Here is a 25,410-nt window from a genome sequence, read left to right as displayed (position 1 = left end):
AGAGTGTTCCCCGCCAGTGCCCAGGGCGAGTGTGTGTGTGCTAGGGCACACGGGGCACACCGTAGGGGTGGGGCATGCTGCTGGAGTAACCTTTGAGGGGCATAGTCACTGGCCAGCTGGCTTTGAGGGCCATAGTCACGGTGCCCTGTGAGCCCAGAGTCGCTTTGAGCGGCACTCGCAGGGCGCCGTGAGCTGTTGTGTTCATCTCAGGCATCCTCCACCTGGAGGGCAGCTGCGAAGGACACAACAGCTCATGACACCCTGCACCCCCCCCAAAAAAAACCCTGTACCTGGGGTGACAGCTCCCCCGGCCCCCATTAAGCTACGCCTCTGGGAGGTCAATCCAGTTCACTTTTAAAGCCAAGTCTAGCAAATTCACACTTCCCAAAACAATAAGCAGCATGTGTGCTGGTGAAACCACAGCTTGGTTTCCAAAGAGTGAAAGGTCAGATAGTTGAGGGTACGAGCAGGGTGTTTAAATTACTTTCTGGGGAGGATCGCTATTCACTGAACAAGGCCTCACTCACTACAGTGGTACCTCAGGTTACAGACGCTTCAGGTTACATACGCTTCAGGTTACAGACTCCGCTAACCCAGAAATATTACCTCAGGTTAAGAACTTTGCTTCAGGTTGAGAACAGAAATCATGCAGCGGTGGAGTGGCGACAGCGGGAGGCCCCATTAGCTAAAGTGGTGCTTCAGGTTAAGAACAGTTTCAGGTTAAGAACAGACCCCCAGAACGAATTAAGTACGTAACCAGAGGTACCACTGTATTTGTATGTGGCCCCAGTGGCGTAGCATGGGGGTGCAGGGGGGCCCAGCCGCACCGGGTGCAACATTTGGGGGGGTGCGCTCGCACTCGCAGCTCTCTGCCCCTACCTGGCTCACTCACTCACTCTCTCTCACTGCAGTGCTGGCTGTGCGAATCCGATCCGAGCTGCCGGGTCGCCGCCCACTGTGGAGGGGGAGGGTGCCAGGCGTGCGGTGCGGTGCGGAGCGGAGAGAGAGCGAGGGAGGGACTATCTGGGGGAGGGACAGTGCAGCAGCCACCCAGCGCAGCGCTGAGCGCGGGAGAGAACCACACCTGACCAGCCCAGGCAGCAGCAAGAAGAAGCTGGCGGCAGGTTTGGGGTTAGGGGCGCAAATTACTTGCCTTGCCCTGGGTTAGGGGGCGCAAATTACTTGCCTTGCCCCGGGTGCTGACAACCCACGCTACACCGCTGTGTGGCCCCCCAGGAAGGTGTGTGGCCCTCGGGCTAAGAAAGGTTTCCCACTCTGGTACGCGGGGACAACTGGAGTGAATGCAAATCAAGTAATCCTAAAACAGCCCATTAAGGTAGGCCAGTGATCACCCCCATATTATACGTGGGTGGCTGAAGTGGAGAGATTAAAATTGGGACTCTTGCCCAACCCACATATGAGGCCTTGTTCAGTGAATAGTGATTCTCCCCAGAATCAGCGTGGTGCTGCCCTCAACTATCTGACCTTTCACTCTGGAAACCAAGCTGTGGTTTGACCAGCACACATGCTGCCTGGTGAGGAAGGGAAGAAGAGGTTCTGCTCACAGGAAATAGTTTAAAGTTTTGGGGCTGGGAAAGCACCCAGGGTGCAAAAGAGAGAGAGAGAAATTGCAAAGTTGCAGATTTTTCTTCACTTTCTGAAGGAGGAGGGGGAAGAATGGAGGAAGTGGAGCAAAGGGGAAACCGCAGGGATTCGTTCTTGAAGTGTTTAGAAAGTTGAGGCGGTGAAAAAATCAGGCAAGTAGTGCAAGAGCAAAGATAAACTGGGAAGGGATCTGGACTGTGAAAAGTTAGAGGCACAGCTTTTTCCCATCCATTCCTATTCCCTATGAATAACACCCCCCCAACACACACACACACACACACACACACACACACACACACAGAACTGGGTTAAGCAACCACAGAAAATGGCAAGGGGCGGGTGGGAACTGAACCCCAAACCATTAAAAAGGAAACTGGGAATGAAAATTCCCGACTAGATGTTGTTTGCATCAATTGCTGGAGCAGGGGTGAGGGAGTTTTCAGCCAGGGGGGTGCATTCCTTCCTGGGCTGCTTTCCAGTGGCCACATGTCCATGATTGGCAGGGGCTTACATTTAACACATAGTGCAAACAATTTAAACAAATAAAAGTGCATGAAGCAACTAACATGAACTTTACCTTTGTGAAGTAGATTGGTTCCTACACACACTCACTTTTCCCTCTCTGCCCTCTGTCTGACAGCCAGATTCTGGGAATCACACAGAGAGTGCTCTTGCACTCAGGTCCTGCTTCACATCAAACTCTTTAATGTAGCCTTCCCCAACCTGGTGTCTTCCAGAAGTTTTGGAGTACAACTCCCATCAGCTCAAGACAATGGACAGAAACATTCATATTTGGGCAACGGCTCCTTTAGCTTTCACTGAGCACAATGATGAAGTTGCCTATGCTCAGATATTGTGTTGCAAAGTCCTCTTGTGAGACCTTAGATCTGAACTCCCTTACCATTAGGGACACAGGTGGCACTGTGGGTTAAACCACAGAGCTCAGGACTTGCCGATCAGAAGGTCGGCGGTTCGAATCCCCTCCCATTGCTCAGTCCCTGCTCCTGCCAACCTAGCAGTTCAAAAGCACGTCAAAGTGCAAGTAGATAAATAGGTACTGCTCTGGCGGGAAGGTAAATGGCATCTCCGTGCGCTGCTCTGGTTCACCAGAAGCGGTTTAGTCATGCTGGCCACATGACCCGGAAGCTGTACACCGGCTCCCTCGGCCAATAAAACAAGATGAGCGCCGCAACTCCAGAGTCATCCGCAATTGGACCTAACAGTCAGGGGTCCCTTTACCTTTACCTTACCATTAGGACAGTAAACCAAACTTGGTCAACAGCAAATGAGTTTGCACTTGACAGAGCTTTTAACTGCATGTAATTGGGAGGTGTTTATTTAACCATTTAATAACAATGCTTCAGAAACCGCACTCAAGGCTAGTTCCAAAAGTTTATACTAACTTGGGGCTCACTTACAAGAATGTGTTTTATAGATGCATAATATTATACGTTGTGGTGTGTATATGGGAATGCAGGTTTCCATAAAGTATTTTTGTGGATCTCCTGGGAAATAAATTTTAAAGGAGGCGGGGGAAGAAACCACACTCAGGATAAAAGCAGAGGGTTAGGCAGCAGGTATTGAGGGGACGCTCCTCAAATTTGCAGATGACCTCAAACTGTGAGGGGTAGCCAATGCTGCCAAAGACAGAATCAGAATTCAAAATGACCTTAACAGATTGTAGAACTGGGCCCGAACTAACAAAATGAGTTTCAATGGGGACAAATGTAAGGTTCTGCACTTAGGCAGGAAGAACCAGATGCACAAAATAAGATGGAGGGCACCTGGCCTACTTTCACAGTACCTGTGAAAAGGATCTGGGGGTCTTGGTGGACCACAAGCTTAACATGAGTCAACAGTGTGATGCAGCAGCAAAAAATAGCTGACCCTGTGCGTCAATAGAAGTATAGTGTCCAGATCAAGGGAAGTAATAGTACTACAGTGGTACCTCGGGTTAAGTACTTAATTCGTTCCAGAGGTCCGTGCTTAACCTGAAACTGTTCTTAACCTGAAGCACCACTTTAGCTAATGGTGCCTCCTGCTGCCACCACGCCGCCAGAGAACGATTTCTGTTCTCATCCTGAAGCAAAGTTCTTAACCTGAGGTACTATTTCTGGGTTAGAGGAGACTGTAACCTGAAGCGTATGTAACCTGAAGCATATGTAACCCGAGGTACCACTGTACTACTCTATTCTGCCTTGGCCAGACCACACCTTGAATACTGTGTCCAGTTCTGGACACCACAATTTAAGAAGGATGTTGACAAGGTGGAACATGTGCAGAGGAGGACAACCAAGATGATCAAGGGCCTGGAAACCAAGCCATATGAGGAGCGTGTGAAGGAGCTGGGCATGTTTAACCTGTAAAAGAGGAGACTGAGAGGAGATTTTTCATCTTCAAATATCACGTGGTCACAAGGAAGATGGAGCAAGCTTGTTTTTATCTTGCTTTAGAGCAGGAGTAGTCAACCTTTTTATGCATCTTTCTTGATGGTAAAATTTCCTTGCTTCCCACCAGTGCTTGATGGAAGGAGGATTCAGCTTGTGCCGTAGAACCCCCTACCGCCCACCTAGAATCCTGAAACGCCAACTAGTGGGCCATAGGGACCAGGTTGACAACCCCAGCTCTAGAGGATAGGACTTGATCCAATGGCTTCAAATTATAAGAAAGGAGATTCCGACTAAACATCAGAAAAAACTTTCTGACAATAAGAGCTGTTCCACAGTGGAATGGTCTCCTTCGGTGGGTTGTGGGCTCTCCTATCTTGGAGGTTTTTAAGCAGAGGTTGGATGGTCATCTGCCATGGATGCTTTAGCTGAGATTCCTGCACTGCAAGGGTTGGACTGGATGACCCTCGGGGTCCCTTCCAACGCTCCAGTTCTATGATTCTATGAACCCACTGCCAGAAAGCCTTCTCTGACGAAGGCCCACGCAGCTCGCCTGTTTTGCTGAGCCATGCAAGGCTTTAGTACCTCCCAAATTGGCATGAATAGGCCACATCTCCTGTATGGGAACTTTTTTTACGCCAAAGGCAGACGGCTTTGGTTAATCTTCAGACGTGAGTGGTTGGTGCCGCTCTCCTGTTTGTCGCCGCCGGGCCGATCTAATCTCTTTGCTTTTGTGTGTGTGGGTCCAGCAGAGATCTCGGGCCCTGAATTAACATAAACAGATAAAGCTTTTGTCTGCGTGGCGCACTGCTCAGCCTTGAGGCTTCGCGGCCTTGTCCCGGCAGCATTTTCCTAGACAGGCAGTGCGGTGCAGGACCCAGAAAAGGGAAGGGTGACGCAGCCTGTAGAGCCCAGATAAGCGACTGTTTGTCTTCCTCTGGATGCTGCCGGCAGTGGGGTTGGCCTAGGTTGGTACACTGAGGAAATATGGGACAATAGGTGGGGTAGAGGACACAGCGTCATGGAAGCAGCCTGGGCCGTGACCTTAGAGTAAGGGACTCACAGGAATCTGTCCTGTGCCGGCTTGGCTTCTCCTTCATCCCGCTGTGTGCATTTGTCTTCTCAGGAGTCAGGTGTCATTTATTGCCATTTGCCCCCCACCCACTGCATTTTGTATACATTATGCATCTCCATCAAGTGGGGTCAGGAAACTGGGATTTGACACCCTGTGAGAACACACTGAATTGTGAGTGGTGCGCCTGCATCTAAACCGTGCAGCATGGAAAATATCTGTTTACTGCATTGTCCATTTAAAGGTAAAGGGACCCCTGACTGTTAGGTCCAGTCGTGACTGACTCTGGGGCTGCGGCGCTCATCTCGCTTTACTGGCCGAGGGAGCCGGTGTACAGCTTCTGGGTCATGTGGCCAGCATGACTAAGCCGCTTCTGGCGAACCAGAACAGCGCACGGAAATGCCGTTTACCTTCCTGCTGGAGTGGTACCTATTTATCTACTTGCACTTTGACGTGCTTTCGAACTGCTAGGTTGGCAGGAGCAGGGACCGAGCAATAGGAGCTCACCCCGTCACGGGGATTCGAACCGCCGACCTTCTGATCGGCAAGTCCTAGGCTCTGTGGTTTAACCCACAGTGCCACCCGCGTCCCAATTGTTCACTTACGCCTTGTTAAATAGGAACTATTGGTGAAATGTCTTCGCAGAGGCTGGGCAGCCAGCTACCAGGGAGGGTGCTGTAGAGTCGTGCGCTGCAAGGTCTGCACTGAGCTCTGAGCTGGGCTCATGGGTGCCAACTTGAATAAAATATGCATAATCGATCACAAGATACAGCTTGCACACACCATTTGAATGGCAATGCCCATCAACGTTGGGGGGACACCTCAAATATTTTATTGGGGGCCCCGAAGTGACCTCGGCCCCTAGGGAGTTGGCTCCTATGGCAGGCCTAGATGAACCTCCATTGCGCCAGCTAAGATTCCCACATGTTTTCCAGAGGCAGATCTGTCCCCATATTAGGGAAGGCCACAATAGTCCAGAATTGGGGACTACTACTAGTAGTAGTACTCTTCTTCTTCTTCTTCTTCTTCTTCTTCTTCTTCTTCTTCTTCTTCTTCTTCTTCTTCTTCTCCTTCTTCTTCTCCTTCTTCTTCTTCTCCTCCTCCTCCTCCTCCTCCTCCTCCTCCTCCTCCTCCTCCTCCTTCTTCTTCATTACTGATACAGTGGTACCTCTGGATGCAAACAGGATCCATTCTGGAGTCCCGTTTGCATCCAGAAGCAAACGCAACCTGCGTCTGCACATGCACGGGTCGCGATTCGCCACTTCTGCGCATGCGCATGACATAATTTTGACCATCTGCGCATGCGCGAGCGGCAAAACCCGGAAGTAATGCGCTCCGTTACTTTAGGGTCGCCGCAGTGCGCAACCCGAAAATACTTATCCCGAAGCTACTTCAACCTGAGGGATGACTGTACTATTAATTATATTTCTATACCAGGGCAGTTTGGAATATAAAAGCACAAAACTGCATACATTCATGCCTGAGCATTTTTGCCAGCTTGCAATTTTGCCCTCAAAATCTGGTAATGCCGCTTGCTTGCTTGCTTGCCTGGATGGAGGACAGAGAGGGGTGTCTGAGTGTGTGCAGGAACTTTTGTGACGAAGATAAAATAAGCATTCATTCCTCCACCTGTTTTTGCCTCTTGCCCCACCCAACCCTGGCACATGGCCCTCAGAAGGTTTCCAGACTGGAATGCAGCCCTCAGGTTGAGGAAAAGGTTCCCAGCCCCTGGAGTAGTCTAACTGGAAGCGCTTGTGACCTTTGTGATAGCGGCCTGTGGAAAACTATTTTATTTTCCTTGTGGCGAAACATTGCACTGGGGAATAATAACAAGATGGCAGGCCCCCATTTCAAGTGTGGGACAGCCCAGAACTGAACGCAAGGGAGTGGGATGGAGGTTAGAATAAAAAAGAGAGAGAGATTATTTGCACAACCAAACCTCTCTTGAAAACCTCTCTCTTCATTCTTCTGCTCTAGCCCACATGCATTCTTGGATTAACGTGCCATTCTGCTAATTGCCAGACTCCAAGCTATAATCGATAGAGTCTTCATGCCCTTCCAATGTGATCAGCTGCTTGTAATTAAGATTAGTATGGGTGGGATTGGTAACCTGTGGCCCCTCAGATGTTGTGGGGGCTCATCAGCCCCTGCCAGCATAAATTTATTAAAGCATGGTATTTATTCAAGGGAAAGGCTGTAGCCCAGTGGTAGAGAATCTGCTCTGCATGCAGAAGATTCAGTCCCTCGCATCTTCAGATAGAGATATCAGAGACTCTGGTCTGAAAGCGTGGAGAGCCACAACCTGTCAGCATAGACCAGGGGTGGAGAACCTGTGGCTGTCCAGACATTGCTGGACTCCAACTCCCATCAGCCCTTACTAGCATGACCAATGATTATGGGAGTCCAGCAAACATCTGGAGGACCACTGTTTCCCTCCCCTGTTAGCAGGAGATGAGTTCTGAAGGGTTGTGCCAAATCAACTAGGGAATTATGACACATTTGCGGATGTTAAGGCTCTCAATGGCTTCTAGTCATGATGGCTGTGTTACCACCAATATCAGAGGTGGTGTGCCTCTGAGTCCCAGCAGATGGGCATCACAAATGTGAGAGTGCCATTGTGCTGGTGCCCTCTGACAAGCTTCCCAGAGGCATCTCATAGATCACTGTGAGAAGAGGATGCTGAACTAGAGATGCCTTTGGTCTGATCAAACAGCCAGGCTCTTCTGCAGAAAGTGAGTTTGAGGAAAGGATTTGAAAGAAGAGAGGGAGTTGGCATCTTGATGTAAATTTCAGAGAACCACACTGGGAGCCTTATTATTTATGCTTGCCCAGCACCTCCCTACACACTACCCAGGCTTGTGCCCCAGAGAGGTCACTTTGGTGCTGCTAACACAGTGGTTTGACTTCACCCCTGGAGGTGCACTCCATTGTTCCTTAAGATAGAGGAATGCCAACATCCCACCTTACCTCTAAGGAGCTCAAGGTAGAACACATGGCCCATCCCTTCTTCATTTCATCCTCACAATGATCCTGTGATGTAGCTTAGGCTGACAGTTTGGTGACTGGCCCTAGGTCACCTGGTGAGCTTCATGGCTGAGTGAGGATTGAAACCCTGGTCTCCCAGTTCCTAGTGTGACATGCTAACCACTACACCACACTGTTCTCTATGGGAAAATCAGAAGAGCCTGTTGAATTGGGCCAATGACCCATCTAGTACAGCATCCTGTTCTCTCAATAGCCAACCAGATGCCTGTGAGAAACCTCTGACAGTGGGTTGATGGACTATATGGAATTGGCTGAGATGACTGGCAGAATCCGGGACCAAGAAGAAGAGTCGGTGGTAGAAGATTGGAAAAAATTTAAAGTATATCTTCAAAAATATTGTAAAATTAAGGACTGTTAGAAAGATGTTGGGAAAAGAAAATTAGGTGGTTTTGGTAGAAATGATATAAAGGATTAAGTAAAAATGAGTTGATGAAATTGACGAAAGAGAGGACGTTAAATTATAATATATTAAATTAAATTACTTAAATGAAAATAAGGTTGGAATGATTTGCTGAAATAACGATGTGAACTAGAATAGAAAATTGGGAGGTGTGAGGAGGTCAAGGAAATAAGTAATGGAAGAAAATTATGTAAAGGTTTAATCTGTTCTTTTTTTTTAAGTGAATGTATTTTTATATTATTTTTTCTGTTGCTGTTGTATTTTTTTTTTGTACTTTGTATTGTTCTTTTTTCTTTTTGTAACTTTTAAACTCCGAATAAATATTATTTAAAAAAAAAAAAAGACAGTGGGTGGAAAGCATACGTAGCCATCAATAGCCCTCTCCTCCATGAATTTGTCTAAATCCTCTTTTAAAGCCATCTATGTTAGTGATATTGATAATAATAATAATAATTATTATTATTATTATTATTATTATTATTATTTATTTATACCCCGCCCTCCCCAGCCAAGGCTGGGCTCAGGGAAGCTAACAAGCAATAATAAAAACAAGTTGAATGAATATAACTTAAAAACAAGATTAAAATACAACATTAAAATATTGAAACATTAAAATATTAAAATGCAGCCTCATCACAGGAGGAGAAAGGAAAAAGGGAAAAGAAAGAGCGGGAGGGTAGCAAATGGGCTCCAAGCCAAAGGCCAGGCGGAACAACTCTGTCTTACAGGCCCTGCGGAAAGAAATCAGATCCTGCAGGGCCCTGGTCTCATGAGGCAGAGCGTTCCATCAGGCTGGAGCCAGTGTTGAAGCTAATCTAGCTTCCTTAGGACCCGGGACTTCTAGGGTGTTGCTATTTATGGACCTTGAGGCTCTCCGTGCGGCATACCGGGAGAGGTGGTCCCATAGGTACGAGGGTCCTAGGCCATGGGGCGTGGGTGGTGCTGTGGGTTAAACCACAGAGCCTAGGACTTGCTGATATGAAGGTTGGAGGTTTGAATCCCCGTGACAGGATGAGCTCCCATTGCCCAGTCCCTCCTCCTGCCAACCTAGCAGGCCGAAAGCACGTCAAAGTGCAAGTAGATAAATAGGTACCACTCTGGCAGGAAGGTAAATGCCGTTTCCATGCGCTGCTCTGGTTTGCCAGAAGTAGCTTAGTCATGTTGGCCGCATGACCCAGAAGCTGTACGCCGGCTCCCTCAGCCAATAAAACGAGATGAGCGCCGCAACCCCAGAGTCGTCCACGACTGGACCTAATAGTCAGGGGTCCCTTTACTTTTACCTTATGTTAGGGTTGCCATAACCAGGATTTCAAAAGTGGAATTGACATCTGGGGAAATTCTTCCAAAGGCAGTGCTTTGTCCAAGTCAATTGAAATATGGCAGCCCTGCATAGAATCATAGAATGGTAGAGATGGAAGGGGCCATAAGAGTCATCTAGTCCAACCCCCTACAATTCAGGAATCTTTTGTCCAATGTGAGACTGGAACCCTGGAGCCTGAGATTAAGAGTCTGACGCTCTACCGACTGAGCTATGTCATCCAGCTATTTAAGTTGCTAGTTAAGAACTGAAATGTAAAGGTTCTTTTTCCAGCAGCACATTTGGCTACTGAACAGAAGCCATGACCTTCTGTTGCCATTATCTTGATAAACTCCCAGAGAACTGTTTTCTGAGGAATAACTCAATTAACTCAAATAGGAGCATTCCAATTTCCTCCTCTCAGCCCACCACAGTCCTCCCCCAGTCCTTCCCAGTCTGAGAATTAGTGGAATGGGGCCCTCCCTTGAGAAAGTTAACTTCCTCACTTGTTTCAATGGTTTGTCTGGGGCATCATGTGATTTCAAGCAGGGGTGAGTTGGGACAGGAAGTCTCCCATGCTAGGTTTCATTCAGCTCATGTGACAATTGAGGGGAAGTTTCTATTTTTTACTGTATTTTAAAAAAAGAAACTTAAGCAGAAGGATACAGCCCACTACAAATCAGTGTTCTATGAGACGAGCAGAGAGATCCTGAGGTGAATTTCTCTCTGCTATTGTTTGGATAGAAATAAAAGATAGAATACCAGCATGAGTTTGACCAAACTGTGGAAGGCAGTGGAAGACAGGAGTGCCTGGCGTGCTCTGGTCCATGCGGTCACGAAGGGTCGGACACGACTAAATGACTAAACAACAACAACAGCAACAACAGATAGAAAGGCAGATGTTGCTATTTCCCCACATTCCTTGCTTCCCCCAGGAATGAAAAGTCCCAGGGGCATGCTGCAATGTTTAGCTGACAGAACAGCATGAACTTATGGTGACTTTGTAATATTTACTTTATTACCCAATATATAAGTAGAGCATTTGGGAAATAAATACTTCTCCATCAAGCAGCAAATCCACCAACAATTGTTTAAGAGCATTATAAAGCATTGGTCTTCAGGTGAGCTCAGTATTTACAAAAGGGATAGCTAATGTGCTTCTCTGCAAATGCTGTCGGACTCTACCACCCATTGTCACTCACTATTGGCCATTTGGAGAACACTAACTGGCAGCGGCTCTCCATGGTTGCAGGCTGGGGTCTCTCCCAACCCTACCTAGAGATAGATGCTTAGGGCTGAACCTGGGGCTTTCTGCAAGCAAGGTAGATGCACTACCACTGGGACAGAATCCTTCTCCCAGAATAGCATTCTGGTTGTGGAAATCATAGCTGTCAACTTTCAGATTTGAAAATAAGGGATCAGCAGCCTCGAAAATAAGGGATCAGCAGCCTCACCTGTCCCAGGGACGGTCTACAGGATATCGTAACAATCAGGGATAGCAGCGGGAAGCAGCGGGAAATGGCGCTGGATTAAGGGAATTTCCTGCAAAAAAAAAGGAAGGTTGACAGCTATGGTGGAAGGGGGATTGTTGACATTCACATGACAAAATCATTTTGTATGGATGAAAATGCACTTAGTTGTTACAACTCCTTACTTTGCACATGCTCAGAAGAAATGTTCAATTTATTGCTTCCCTGTGCTATTCCAGTGCTATATTCGGACCTTAAATGCCTAGGGTGAGCATGATTATCAACATTCCTTCCACTGATGGAAATACAAGCAACTGACTGTAAAATGTAGTCTTCATTTGAAGGATGGTGACTAAACCACTTCACTGAGAGCAAAGTGTAAAACACATATGAAGCCCATTAGAAATTCTTCAAACTTCCCCCCAGGTCTAGTCTATTGTGTTCTCCAGTTGTCTGTAAAACATGGACTGGAAGTGCTCTAGACCATGGCAAACTGGAACACAATGAGCATGGACTGGATTATCCTGAGATTACACTAATGAGGTTTCAGTTTCTTATTTTCTCTGGTTTAGATTCAGGTCTCTGCATTTCTACACCAATAAAATAAATCCTCATAAATATGTCAGCATTCTTGTGTTAATTTCTCTTGATAAACACATCTTAGCAAGCTATTTCCCTTTTTATAAGCCAATTTCTTTATGTCATCTTCACACATATATGCATTATATCCTCTTTCCCCTAATATACATATGTTGTATAGTGTTGGAGAACTGCAAAATTTGCAGAAGTGAATTTTGAGAGGGAGCAGTTTACATTCATGTAATGGTTCAAGTACAGTGGTACCTCGGGTTAAGTACTTAATTCGTTCCGGAGGTCTGTTCTTAACCCGAAACTGTTCTTAACCTGAAGCACCACTTTAGCTAACGGGGCCTCCTGCTGCCGCTGCGCCACCGGAGCCCGATTTCTGTTCTTATCTTGAAGCAAAGTTCTTAACCCGCAGCACTATTTCTGCGTTAGCGGAGTGTGTAACCTGAAGCGTATGTAACCTGAAGCGTATGTAACCCGAGGTACCACTGTAAAGTGAAACAGGTGATTTCTCATTAAAATGCTAGCTGAATCAGTTTTCTTTCTGATCCCTTTATTACACTGAGCCTGGTTCTTTTTTCTTCCCTACCTAGGCCCAGTGGATGACCCAGGCTGCACCCTTCAACCAGTCAGGAATGACCAACGGGTCAAAATGCTCTACACAACTAGCAGGGTTACGAGCGGTTGCGTGGGCCGTGGGCCCAGAGACACCAACATGGAAGTCCATATTCTTAACCTGAAGTACAGCATCTCAGAGGTGAGCAGCTCATACAGCAGACAAATGCCCCCTTCTTTCTTGGGAGAGTTCCTGCTTCTAGAGGTGTGGGATTATGTGGCACCTGTAGTAGTGCCAATTCTGCTTATTAAAGTGGTCAAGTGGGCACATGTGGGGTAAGGCGATCTCTCAGATAAGCTGGTTCCAAGTTGTTAAGGGCTTTATGTACTATTAGTAGCACTTTGAACTTGACCTGGTAGCAAATTGGCTGTCAGTGCAGACCTTTGAGCACGGCTGTTATATGCTGACAAGGCCTCATTCCCGTCAGCAACTGTGCTGCAACATTCTGCACTAATTGCAGCTTCCAGATCGAGTGTGAGGGAAGCCCCACATAGAGCACAGTGCAGAAATCCAGTCTTGAAGTAACCGGTGCATGAACTACAGTGGCAATTTTTATGTAAGCTGCCTCAGTAAGCTTCAAATGAATTAATTATAATTATAATTATAATTTTATTTATACTCTGTCCATCTGGCTGGGTTTCCCCAACCACTGTTAGTTTTATTACGGTAATCTGCATCCAGATCTCTCAACTTCTTGAAAACTGATAATAGCAGTGAGGTCAGGTGAGAGAGGTGTTATCTTTCCCATCTTCAGTGTTACTGTCACCACAACCCTGTGAGTTACAGATTACCACAATCGAAATTGTTTGTTTGCGTGCTATTTTTCTATGGCAAGCCATGCTTGAAACCGGTCACAGCATCAGAATTATTTATTTTTCTTTGTTTCATCCTATTTACATTCTTCTTACAAAATATCTTGAAGCAATTTAAGAACAAAAGCATAAATGCTAGAAACAATTAACAACCATTTTGTATACAAAATAATTTAAACATTTTAATGTATAAAAGCAATTGTATTCTGTCTGTCTGTCTATCAAACCTCCAGATTTATTGCTGGTGTAATTAAGTGACTAACCAGCTAAAAATTCATACAACTTGGCTGAAATCCTATCCCAGTTTACGTGGGAATAAGCTCAGTGGGATTTACTTCATGTAGACATGTATAGGATTGCACTGTTTTCTGGAAACAAGTTACAGCTCTAATTAGTCACCATTATACACAGGATCCCCCAGGACAGCCACTCCAAGCACCAGTCCCTTCCAAAAAAAAAAGAGGACAAGAGTATGTGGTTTTGCATAAAATGTGCCTATGTTGTATATATGCATGGATGCACATTTAGAAAGCATTTATATCATTTATAGAAATAAATGCATCTCACTCTGGTAGGGAAGTTTGGGTTGACCTGCTCTGTTTGCGAAAAAACAGCTCATTGTGGGTGGGGAATTTCAAGGTTCTTATAATTTACACTGGATATATTTATTCACTGTTTACATGTATATCACACCCTACTTCCAAGGTGGCATGTGTGGTTATTCCACTTGCTTGTTGATCCTCACAATGACCCAGTTTAGGTAGGTTAGGTTGAAAAAAGTGACTTGCCCAAGATCACCCTCTGCCTCCTGGTTTCCTTCTGATCTCCTACTCCATCTCCAGTTAATGGCCTGTGCTGGCGGTTAAAATGAAATTTACAGATTTTTCAGAGAGCCGGAATCTTGTAAATTTCTCTTTGCAGCTGCTCAGGCCTTTAGCAATTGCCAGACAGGCAGCTTCTGAGGAGGAAAGGGAAGTATTGCGAGTGTGTGTGAGCCCTTCACACCAACAGGCCACAGCTGCTTCGGAAAACACAAGGGATGCGGTCACAGATTTCCCAGGCCAACCCTGGCAGTTCCCCTTTTAAATCTGTAATGAACAGATCCAGAAACAGGCAGGATTCCCTTTGACTTCAAAACCTTCAACTGAAAAGCAAACTGTGTGGTGCCAGAACACACTGGGCGTGGAGGGGTGCAGGGATGGACAAGTGCCTCCCTGAACATTTACTGACTTACTTGTTTACAGTATTTATACCCCATCCTGCAGCAGCTGACAAAAAATCTGGTTCTAATGAAACTGCAAAAAAAGCAAAAAAAAAAAAAAGCATGGCAAATAAGGAAAAAGAGAGTGAAATGCAAGCTTGAGCACAAGTTATTTAGGTTACAGTTCTTAGAGTTGCAGTCTATGTCAGTGGTGGTGTTTGCCCTTGATAAATAGCAGCTCTCTTACCCCCCCCCAAAAAAAACCCACAACAAATTTAGGAGCAGAGCTGGTGACAATTGCTCAGCCCAGGAGGAGAGATCAGCTCCTGCCTCACACTATACATTTAAAGCACTGGGATGCCACTTTAAACCAGGGGGCGGGAACCACAAGAGGCCCATGCGGGTTGTTTAATTGGCCCATGGACCCCCGCCGCCCGCTCAGGGACCCCCGCTGCCCACTCAGTCAGCTCTCCTGCAGCCAATGGTAAGCTGCGCACGCCTCCTCCGCGCCGGAAATAGCGTTTGCGCATGCGTGCGTGCACACGTGAACTCCAGCCCACCACAGGACCCGTGAACTGGCCCAAGTCCCAAAAACTTTGCTGACCCCTGCTTTAAACTGTGCTAGCTTCCCCCAAAGAACTCTGGGAGCTGTAGTGTTGTCATAGCACCTTAAATGCATGGTGTGAATGAGTCTTGAGTCCTGATGGTAGTTAAAATCCTCTCAGGAGGGGGCTTTCCCTCCTCCCTCAAAATATTGTGCATGATGTGGAGAAAGTGAATACAGAAACATCCCCCCCCCCCCCCGCTCAGAATACTAGAACTTGAATGAAGCTGAATGTTGGAAGATTCAGCACTGAAAACAAAGAAGAAAAATTCTCACTGTGCATAGTGAAATTTGGGGATTCACTCCCACAAGAAATAAAGGTGGCCTCCAATTCGGATGACTTTAAAAGATGGTTGGACATCAATTACTGCTAGGGAAATAGATGTTAATAGAGGAAATTGCTTGCAAAAATGGTATGTCAGGAAGAGTTTTATATAACAACATGCATATCGGGAGAAAGGCACACTAAAGTGCTCACATTTTTATGAGGACTTTTTGTTTCAGTTTAATATTCATTCATTCATTCATTCATTCATTTATATTCTACCTTTCCTCTAAGGAGCACAAGGTGGCACACATAATTCTGCCCCCCCCCCAATTTTATCCTCACAACAACTTTGTGAGGTAGGATAGCCTGAACATGAGTGACCGACCGAAGGACACTCAGCGAGCTTTGTGATCAAGAGAGGATTTGAATCCTGGTCTCCTGGGTCTTAGTCGAGCACCCTAACCACTACAGCACACCGTCTCTCTTGTGGGATGCTAAGTGTGATTCATTAACACCCCCCAAGCCTCTAAACAAGAGGTTGAGGGGCTATTATAGTGCTAGGGTGGCAACTAAACTTTGTACAAGACGGCTACAATATTTGTAGTCAGCATCAGAGATTTCAGTACCACTTGAAGAAAGTGAAGAGCTGGGCCTCTGAGCTCCCTCACTGCATATCACACAGAAACAAACACAAATCTGCTTCGATACAGGCAAGGGCACACAGGATTGTTGGTTTCCTCTTCAAGCTTTGTGTTTTAAGCCTGGGTGTGATACTTACCCCCTATATTAACTGCAGTGAAACAGGTTGGTGAGAACCTGAGGTCCTCTGTGCTTTTCCTGCAAATGCTTTCTCTAGGTTGCATGAGGTGCATACCAAGTTCAGCAGCATCACATGTGCTGGTTTGCTTGCTGTTTCATGGATGGCAGCACTTTTCTTTTAACTTGCAGCCATTTAAGAGGCAGAAAAGTCTCCCTTGTTAAAATTTCTCTGTGACTGCTGCCCATGCACGAGGGAGAACTGCATGGGCTGCTTTGGATTTCCTGGAAATTTCCACTGCATTCATTTACAGTGCTGAAGAGGCAGCACCCATGTTGGCACTGACCTGTGATAGGGCCTTCTTGGTGGTTGCTCCCTGTTTGTGGAACCCTTTCCTCGTGAGGTGTGTCTGGCCCCGCTTGTGTTACTATTCTGGAGGAAGGCATGGAAGGTCACTTCTGAAGGGGGCTTGAGGCAAACCATGTGCACCCATTTTCATCCAGTGTGGCGTAGTAGCTAAGAGTGTCGGACTAGAGACCAAGGTTCAAATCTGCCACTAAGTCACAAAGTTCATCTTTCTCAGCCTAAACCAGCCCTACAGAGTTGATTGTGGGCATTAAATGAGGAGGGGGAGAAGAACCATATGTGCCGCTCATTTTGCGCTCCTAAGAGAAAAATGTGGGACATAAATGCAACAATAAATAAACGCAATATCATATTTCCCTGCATTCTCTTCCCTCAGCAATTAAACAGGCCACCGGCCTCTGGCGACGTGGATGCACAGGCCCGGAAGTGGCTGAGGCCTAGATGTGGAGGAAATGATATTCACCCTATTCTGCCAGTAAATAGGATGAGAGCAAAAATCCCCCTCCTGTGTTTACCAAGGGGTTGGTGGGAGGGTGGTTGCGTAGCAGCCGGCCCCTGATGTCACAACTGTGGCATCCAGACAACTGGCTCCCGGCCCCAACCGAGCGTCAGGGGAGGGTAGGCCGGGGCGGGCGGTCAGGCTCCAGCCCGAAAAGAATTACTGGAAGCCGGTTTCTATAAGCAGATCCCAGTGCTCGAGCAGGCAGGAGAAAGCCTGCCGCCATTCTGGGGGGGAGAGAAAACAATGGCTTCTGAAAAAGGGCAGGGGGCTAAAAATAGATGCGGGCCTCTGCCAAGGCAGGACGGCGGAGACTCGAGGGGTCCTGTGGCCGCCCCCACAGAGCCGTGTTTATTCATTAGCTCATGCCACTGCTATGGAGCTGAATGTGTTGAGAGAGAGAGAGCACTTGGGTCTCTCTCTGGTCGTGTTTTTTGTTTTGATTTTTCCTGTGCTCCCGCCACCCACAAGCCTCCTACAAATTTCGAAGAGAACTGCTTTGGTAGCGGTCGGTTGGGCAGATCAGTCCAAGGCTACATGTGCCACTGAGGTCGCTGGCCTCCAGGTCTGACCTGAAGTCTCCAGGTTTGCCTGGACCTGTCCAGGTTTGGGGAAGGCTGAATCTCCAGGTGTGTGAGAGTGATGGTGAGGAGGAGGAGACGAAGACGACTGGCAGGATCTGGCTACAAATTATAGCATAGGCAATCTTGTAGGGTTGGAGTGTCTGCCCTCCTTCACTCCCCTCTCCCAATTAACCTCCACCTCTAGGGCCCCACCTCACCATATCAACTGGGCCTGCCCCCATGTCTCAGGTCTGGGCCCTGAAATTGCAGAGTCTAGGATGCTCCTGACCTGGCAACCCCTATGTGCTGGGAGAGAGAGGGGGTCTCTTCTGGAGTTAGGACAGTAATGACCAGAAATAAAGAAGCAATGCCTCTCAAAGCTCTTTATTGATTTCATTTGCATTCCTCCTTTTGTATGTTCATCCTTACTGTGAGATAGGCTAAGATGAGAAACTGAGTGACCCACAGTTACCCAGTGAGCTTCCTAGCCAAGTGGGGATTTGAACCCTGGTCTCCCAAACATTCTAGCCATTACACCACACTGGCTCTCCCTGTCATCACACTCTGCCTCTTTTCCCCAGTCCAATATCTCTTGGAGGTTCTCGCCACTCCAAACCTACCCCACATCTTAACATTTTATTTTACAAATTTATACCCCATACTTTGATAACTATACAGGGATGCAGAGCACAACATATAAAAGGATAAAATCAATCAATGATCCTTGAAAACATCATTGAAACATCAGCAAATATTGATGGATAAAAATAAGAAAAAAATCATGTTGTACAAGCTTGTCTAATAAAAGAAGTTTTCAAGAAACCTCTGGCAGAAGGGAGGGATCCTGCCGAGCCTTTGCTGGTTCCACAGTGCAGTGCCTGCAACGCTAAAGACTACCGCTTGGGCAGGAATCTCTTCACCTGTCCTGAAACACTTGACTGATGATCCCCTTTTCCATTTCTCTGCCAGATGTCCTTGACCCAGTTCAGCGTCAATGTGTCAGCAGCAAAAGGAGGCCGGAAGGTGGTTTTTGTGGTGAACTCCAACAAGCACACCGTTCTGAATGTAAATACAGGGGATCACCGCCTTGCCTTTGTCACGGTGAGTACCTGGGCTGAGCCACATCCTGCAGACCTTGTATAATGTACATCAGGGTGGGGAGCCATTTTCAAGCATGAAAGGAGGGGGTGAAGCAAGGCCAGAGAGTGGGGTGGCCTGGGGAGAGACCTGGAGGTCAGGCAGAGAGACCTGAAGGGCTTTTGGGCCTAATGTATAAGAAGTGTGGTGATAGGCGGGAAGGGGAAGAGTGAGAGGTGATGTTCTTCCATTGCTGTGCCCTTTCAATCTTTCCCTCCTTCTCGACTGGGACTTGGCAGTCAGCAGCTTGACCCACCTGGAATAACTGGGTAAATGGCTTCATGTGCTGTGACAGGCTCCAGAGGAGTCTGTGACCTTCTGTCTTCTTCTCCACACCTGGAAGAAATCTCCCAAATTCCAGTTCTTTAAGGATAGTGATAATCTACAGAAGATGAAGGGAGGGTATTAATCCTGGGGTGGTGTCTTTCTCTATCTTAGCAGTTGAGAGAAGGGGAAGGTATGTGGATTCCAGAAAGTGAAGAAGACCAGTCAAATTTGTACACTAGCAAAGGACCCTCAGCAAACAAGATCCTTGGTCATGAGTTAATCAGGGCAGGGCAGCAGGGGACTAGGAAACACACTGCATTTTGCAGGGGGCGGGGCAGTTACATTTCAGGTGCTTTAAGTGTACATCAGAAACCTTTAAGTGTGGGTGTAACGATAACTTTTTCAAAAATGCATATTACACAAGTTTTGCTCTCATCAGGGAGACATAGACCCTCCTGGCCCTGCTTTACTCTCCAGGTAGCTGGGAGTGGTGGGAGCCATAGACCAAAACATCTCGAGGGCACCAGCAAAGGCTGGAAAAAAGCAAAATTAATGGGATTGTGCACATGGTTCTGTCACATGAAGCTTTGTCAATGAGCAGGAGCACCTATGTGTACTGGGAAAAACACAGTCCAAACAGAATCGCAATATAATGTGTGGTCATGTCAACACTACTCTTTTTGATAGGGGCAGTGTTTCCTCAACAGACACATGAGCAGCCAGGGCAGCCCTTTTCAACTCAGTGACCTCCAGATGTTTTAGACTACAATCCCATTGGTTGTAGTCCAAAATATCTGGAAGCCACCAGGTTGGAAAAGTCTGGAGTAGGAAGAAGAAGAAAATGGACTGGGGGAGTCAAAAGCTGTGGCAAACTTCATATTCCAGTTCCAAGTTTAGAAATTATCCTTGTCAAAAGTGGAGTTCAAGGGGAATGGGAAGCAGGACTGGGGGACTCATAACATGGGAACTGAATGGTGTCATCCAGTGAAGCTGGATATTGGGAAATTTGAGACATATGAAAGGAGGCATGTTTCATGGGGAATGTAGTCAAGCTGTGGTATTTGCTCCCACACAATGTGACAATAGCCACCAACTTAGTGAGAAGAATCCATTGAGGGTAAGGCCACCAATGGCTACTAGTCATGATGAACATAAGAACGAAACGCTAACCTGCAGGATAAGGTCAATGCCCGATCTAGTCCAGCTTCCTGTTCTCTCAGCAACTAGCCAGATGCCTGTGGTCTCCAACAATTGATATTCAGAAGCATTTCTGCCTACAAGTGGAAGCATAGTCATCATGGCTCAGGTCTTGCTTGTGGGATTCTCACTGCGGCATCAAGTTAGCCAACTGAGAGGAGAAGATGCTGAACCAGACAGGCTTTGTTCTGATCCAGCAGGGCTCTCCATTTGTTCTTAACCAGAGGAGCAATAAAGGAAAGCACTTTGACCACAACTCCCACTATCCCTGCTTATTGGCTGTGCTGGCCGGGGATGATGGGAGTTGGGAATCCAAGAATATCTGTCGGACCACTGGTTCCCCATTGCTGAGCTAGAGCACGATGCTTGCTCCTGGGTATATCAGTCCATAGGGTCACAGGACTATTGACTGACAGATTGCTTGATTGTATTTACCGTATACCCCACCATTCACAACAGCCCCAACCTAGCTCACCCAAAGGAGTGGGTGAAGGAACCTCCTGTCAGGGTACCATAAAATATAAACACATACACACTCATATACCAGGCAAGCAAGAGTCATTATTGGTTTACAATTGCACAGGCTGCTCAGGTATTCTGGGAGAGGGGTGTGGAAGCAAGCATACAAGCAGGAAGGGGCTGCAATGTAAGTGGCACTGAATCAAGATGGCTGCTCAACACTGGCTGCTCAAAGTGTCCACCATTGCACATCATGCACCAGCCAGCTCCTCCCATTGGGGTGCAGAGTAGTGCATGCAGGCATCTCAACAAGCCCATGCAGGCTCACATAGAGCTATCCTGGATGTGCCATTAACCCCATTACCACAGGCACCTTTTTAGTGACTTAGTTACCAAACAGCTAGATGCAGGTTGACTAGAGCATGGGCTTCATGCTGGTACCAGGGAGTTAGATTACTGGAATAGACCAAGGATCAGTCTCAGCACACAGAAGCATAAGAAGAGCCCTGCTGGATCAGACCAGAGGCCCATCTAGTGGAGGACTCCATTCCTATAGTGGCCAGCCAGGTCCCTGTGGGAAGTCCCAAGGAGGACATAAGCACAACAGCTACATCTTAGCTCCTGCATCAGACACTGTGTACCAGATGCTGGCATGGCTGGGTGAATGTTACCATTGATTACCTTATCCTCCATGGATTTGTCTAATCCTATTTTTAGAGCCGTCCAAGTTGGTGGCCATAAAGACACCTTGGGGGAGCAAATAAATGTCAAGAGCTTATCTGTCTGCCGCCACTGTGTGAAAAAGGACTAGCTTGCACATGTCCTGGATATCCTACACTTTCGCATTATTGGAAGACCTTGAAGGATTCCAGTACTGTATTTAGGAGAGAGGGAGGGAAACCTCTCCCTTTCCCTCTCCACTCCATGCCAAATTTTGTGCCCCTTTGTCATGTCACAACCCATGACTTTGCAAGGCCCCCGCAGGTCCGTTTCCTCTGCCCATGAGTCTCTCTGCCGGGAGGCTCTGTGACGCAGATAACCTGGGGAAAATCTCCCATTTCCTCTGGCTGTTTGGCATAGGGTCAGGGATGGTGCTTGGCTCCAGCCAGCTCAGCCGAGCCTGTGAGCTTTGTTAGCAAAATAAAACCCTTTTCCTATTTGTGTCTAATAATAAAAAAGGGCTGACAATGGAGGCGGGATGGGGGAGGGCAGTGGCGCGAGAGGCACAATCAGATGCAGTGTGGCTCCATTAGTTCAAGCTGGAGGGCAGGCCGCCCACCCCCACCCCCCCACCACCACTGTATTGCCTTCTTGGACGTTCCATTCCGTGCCCTGTATGGGGTCAGGAGGGAAATGGAGGTGTGCAAGGCAGCTCTTAGTCACCTTTACTCTCTCTAGTCCCTGCATTGTTGGCTGGCAAAAGGGAACCCTTAGTCTGTGACAAATTGGGTGGGGGGATGAGCCACCATCCCCTGGAAAATCCCAAATCCATGCCAAACTAGCTTCCTGTTGAGCCACCCCTTCCAAAATACTGGTTTTTGAAAAGCCTGAAAGATAGAGAAGAGTTGCGTTGGTTTTTCTTTTTAAGAAGTCTTAGTAAGTAAGGGTAGGCAAATCCTCACAATCTGGTTCATATCAGTTTCTCATTACAGATAGGTAGCCATGTTGGTCCGCCATAGTTGAAACAAAATTTAAAAAATCCTTCCAGTTGCACCTTAGAGACCAACTAAGCTTGTTATTGGGATGAGCTTTCGTGTGCATGCACACTTCTTCAGATACCAATGACAAACTTAGCTGGTCTCTAAGGTGCAACTGGAAGGAATTTTTTTATATTGTTTTGATCAGTTTCTCAGTTTTCCTATCTTAAATCCAGTAACCCCCATCCCACATTCTGCAGTAATTGGCAACTGGGGGGAAAAACCCCTGTGAAAATGCACCAGCGCCCTGGTGTGAGAAGAACACAACAGCTGACGACACCCTGGCAGACCTGGGGGCTGGCTAGGCATTGTGAGGAATGCACCCCACAAAAAACTCTGCTCAGGGTGACAGCCCCCCCGCCCCCCCGCCCCCCGTGCTACACCTCTGAGTCTGATTTGTACTAATATCAGCCAAGGGAGGGCAAAGTCAGCCATGCAAACCCCATCCCATGTTTTCATCATTCTTAACAAACGGTATTTAAAAGTAAAATAAAATGGAAACTCCCAAATATGTTGCTCTTTCTAATGTTGGTTGTGCAGCTATCCTTTCAAAGAATTCCTTTTGAGCCTGGCCAACCTCACAGGACTGATTGTTTGACGCCTGACTCTTTTCAGCTTTCAAGGCAGACAACAATAGGTTATAAAATTCCTTTGATCGTGGGGGGAGATTAGCTGTCAGCTTCTGCCTGACCTCTCTGACTTGTTCTTTCCTCTCTGTGCTGAGAAGGTGACTGGGGGGTCACAGAGAGCCTTTGTGTCATTCCTTTTCCGTAACCTACATGGGGATAGAAAGTGTAAAAATAAATTCTGAAAATTGTAGCTGACAGAAGTAACTGCACAGTTATTGGTGTGCCAAAAATCATTTCCTGTTTCCTTTTTGGATGCCCAAAAGTGTAAGTGCCATCTCATAAACAGCTTAGAACTGCAGTACCTCAAAGACCACCTCTCCCGATTTGAGCCAACCCAGACCCAGTGATTATCATCTGAAGCCTTTCTTTGTGTGCCTTCCTCACAAGGCATGCAGAGGCTGGCAATACGAGAACAGGCCTTTTCTGTGGTGGCCCCCCATTGCGGGATACTCTTCCCAGGGAGCTTCGCCTGGTGCATCCATTGCATATCTTTAGGTGCTAGGCAAAATATTTCCTCTTCTCACAGGCCCGTGGGACTTTGGGGTTATTATTTTATGTATTTTTGTGTTTTCATATTTTAAACTGCCCTGTGATCCCCAGATGAAGGGCTTTATAGAAATTTAATAAATAAAAATAAATAAAATAAATGTTACAGGTATCATCATGGAGCAGTGACCAAACACCCACTGTAATGACATCACAGCCTCCAATCTTTCACTGATAAAAAAGCAGGGATGTCCCTGAGCTAGGAAGGCATGTTGGAAGATTCAGGACAGATAAAAGAAAGGACTATGGAACTCCCTCCCACCAGAAGCATTGATGAACACCAAACCAGATGACTTCAAAAGAGGATTAGTCAAGTTCATGCACGTAAAGGCTATCAGTGGCTACTAGCCACAATGGCTATCCCCTGCCTCCACAGTTGGTGGTAGCAATGCTTCTGTATCCCAGTTGCTGCAAACCACAGTGCCCTTGTGTTTAGACCCTGCTTTTGGGTTTCCCACAGGCATTTGGTTGACCACAGTAAGAACAGAGTGCTGGACTACATGGGCTACTGGCCTGATCCAGCAGGCTCTTCTCATGCTCTTACGTGCCCCCCACCACTCCCATGTCCAAGGAGGTTGTCCAGAAGGGAATGTAGCACTCAGGTTGAAAAGGGTTGCCCAACCCTGCTGTATTTAAATATTACACCTCCACACAGAGACAATTGGTGTTTCTGGAAGTGAAGAATATTTAAACAGGGCGCATGCGCAATGCGCGTGGGTTCAGAGTGCACAATCACTTGCAAAATGTGTGCGGTTAAATTATTAAATTTGCTACCCTTATTTGAGCATGATGTCCTCACGTGGAGATCCAATGATGTCGAAGTAGGTGCTGCAGGTGAGGTTGGGAGGAAGGCACCCATAGGTTGTCACTCCTGTTCCTCCCTGTGTAAGTGGAGCAGTTAGGGATGGGGGAGAAATTTTGTTTGGTTTGCGTTTTAATGCAAACTAACAAATTGATAGTTCACAAAACAGTGTGCAAACCAACGTGTACCTACCCATCAAAACCCACCCTTTGCAAATTTTGTGATGCAACTTTCCAACCAAAAAATGAGTACAAACATGAATTTATTAATGGGAAGTGTGCACAAAAATACAGTTAATCATGAAAATAACATTTAAAATGCATTATATTGGGGGGGGTATAGCTTGCAAAAATGAAGGCTGGAAAAAATGAGAAACGGAGAAGAAACCAGAAATGACTGATTTGTCCACTGCTCTGAGCAACTGGACAATATATCACTTGATCCAGCTCCCTGTCTCCTGGCCGCCTGGAACTCCCCTTTTAATAATAGAAAAGTGAGGCCAAAGTTGCAAGACCCAGTGCTGTCCAAGGACTATCTCTCAATGTTGTGCTTGAATCCAGACATGAAATACATGATTTATAGAGTGCAACTCTCATTGCCAAGAGGAAACACTAGTGCCCCCTTTTCCAGCCAGAACTCAGTGGAACTCAGCTGTAGCACTTCTCAGGTCTCCATTGCTATTATAAGAAAATGAGGGAGGTGTTCATGATGAGCTCCAGCATCTCTTTTCTATAAAAATAGCACAGGGAACACTCTGCCTGATTTTATTCTGCTGTACATTTCTTTTCCAGGATGTGAATAAAGTCACGGTCATGGGGTTCAACAAAGAAATCAACAAAACCTATTTGCCTTCGTCCAATGCGGAGATCCTAAATTGGACCACAACTTCTTATGGGGGTATCAGCACCTTTGTAGAATTGGAAGAACCTCAGAAGATTAACTTTCAAGTCAACAGAGGTCAGTTCTGTTAAGATGGTGTTTCTTAAGTCAATATGTAGCAGGAGTCCTCCCTATAGAGCACCCTTCCCCAACCTGTGGTCCTCCGCATGTTGTTGGACTACAACTCCCATCAATTGCTGGCTGAGGCTGATGAGAGTTATAATAGTTCAAAACATCTGGAAGACACCAGG

The 25,410-nt window shown here is 46.8% G+C and overlaps 1 protein-coding gene across 2 annotated transcripts in view; it reads left to right on the top strand.

Annotated features, from left to right (window-relative positions):
- ENG (endoglin) overlaps nt 1-25,410 on the top strand; it is a 54,666-nt gene that overhangs the window by 5,361 nt on the left and 23,895 nt on the right. For both annotated transcript variants that reach the window (XM_079962076.1, XM_079962075.1), the window contains exons 2-4: nt 12,454-12,617; nt 18,516-18,647; nt 25,072-25,237. In XM_079962076.1, coding sequence (XP_079818202.1) covers nt 12,454-12,617; nt 18,516-18,647; nt 25,072-25,237 — 462 coding nt within the window. The remainder of the gene's footprint in view (nt 1-12,453; nt 12,618-18,515; nt 18,648-25,071; nt 25,238-25,410) is intronic.

Source organism: Podarcis cretensis, assembly GCF_951804945.1.
Source record: "Podarcis cretensis genome assembly, chromosome: Z".
Taxonomy (NCBI): domain Eukaryota; kingdom Metazoa; phylum Chordata; class Lepidosauria; order Squamata; family Lacertidae; genus Podarcis; species Podarcis cretensis.
This window is presented reverse-complemented; position numbering and strand designations above follow the sequence as displayed.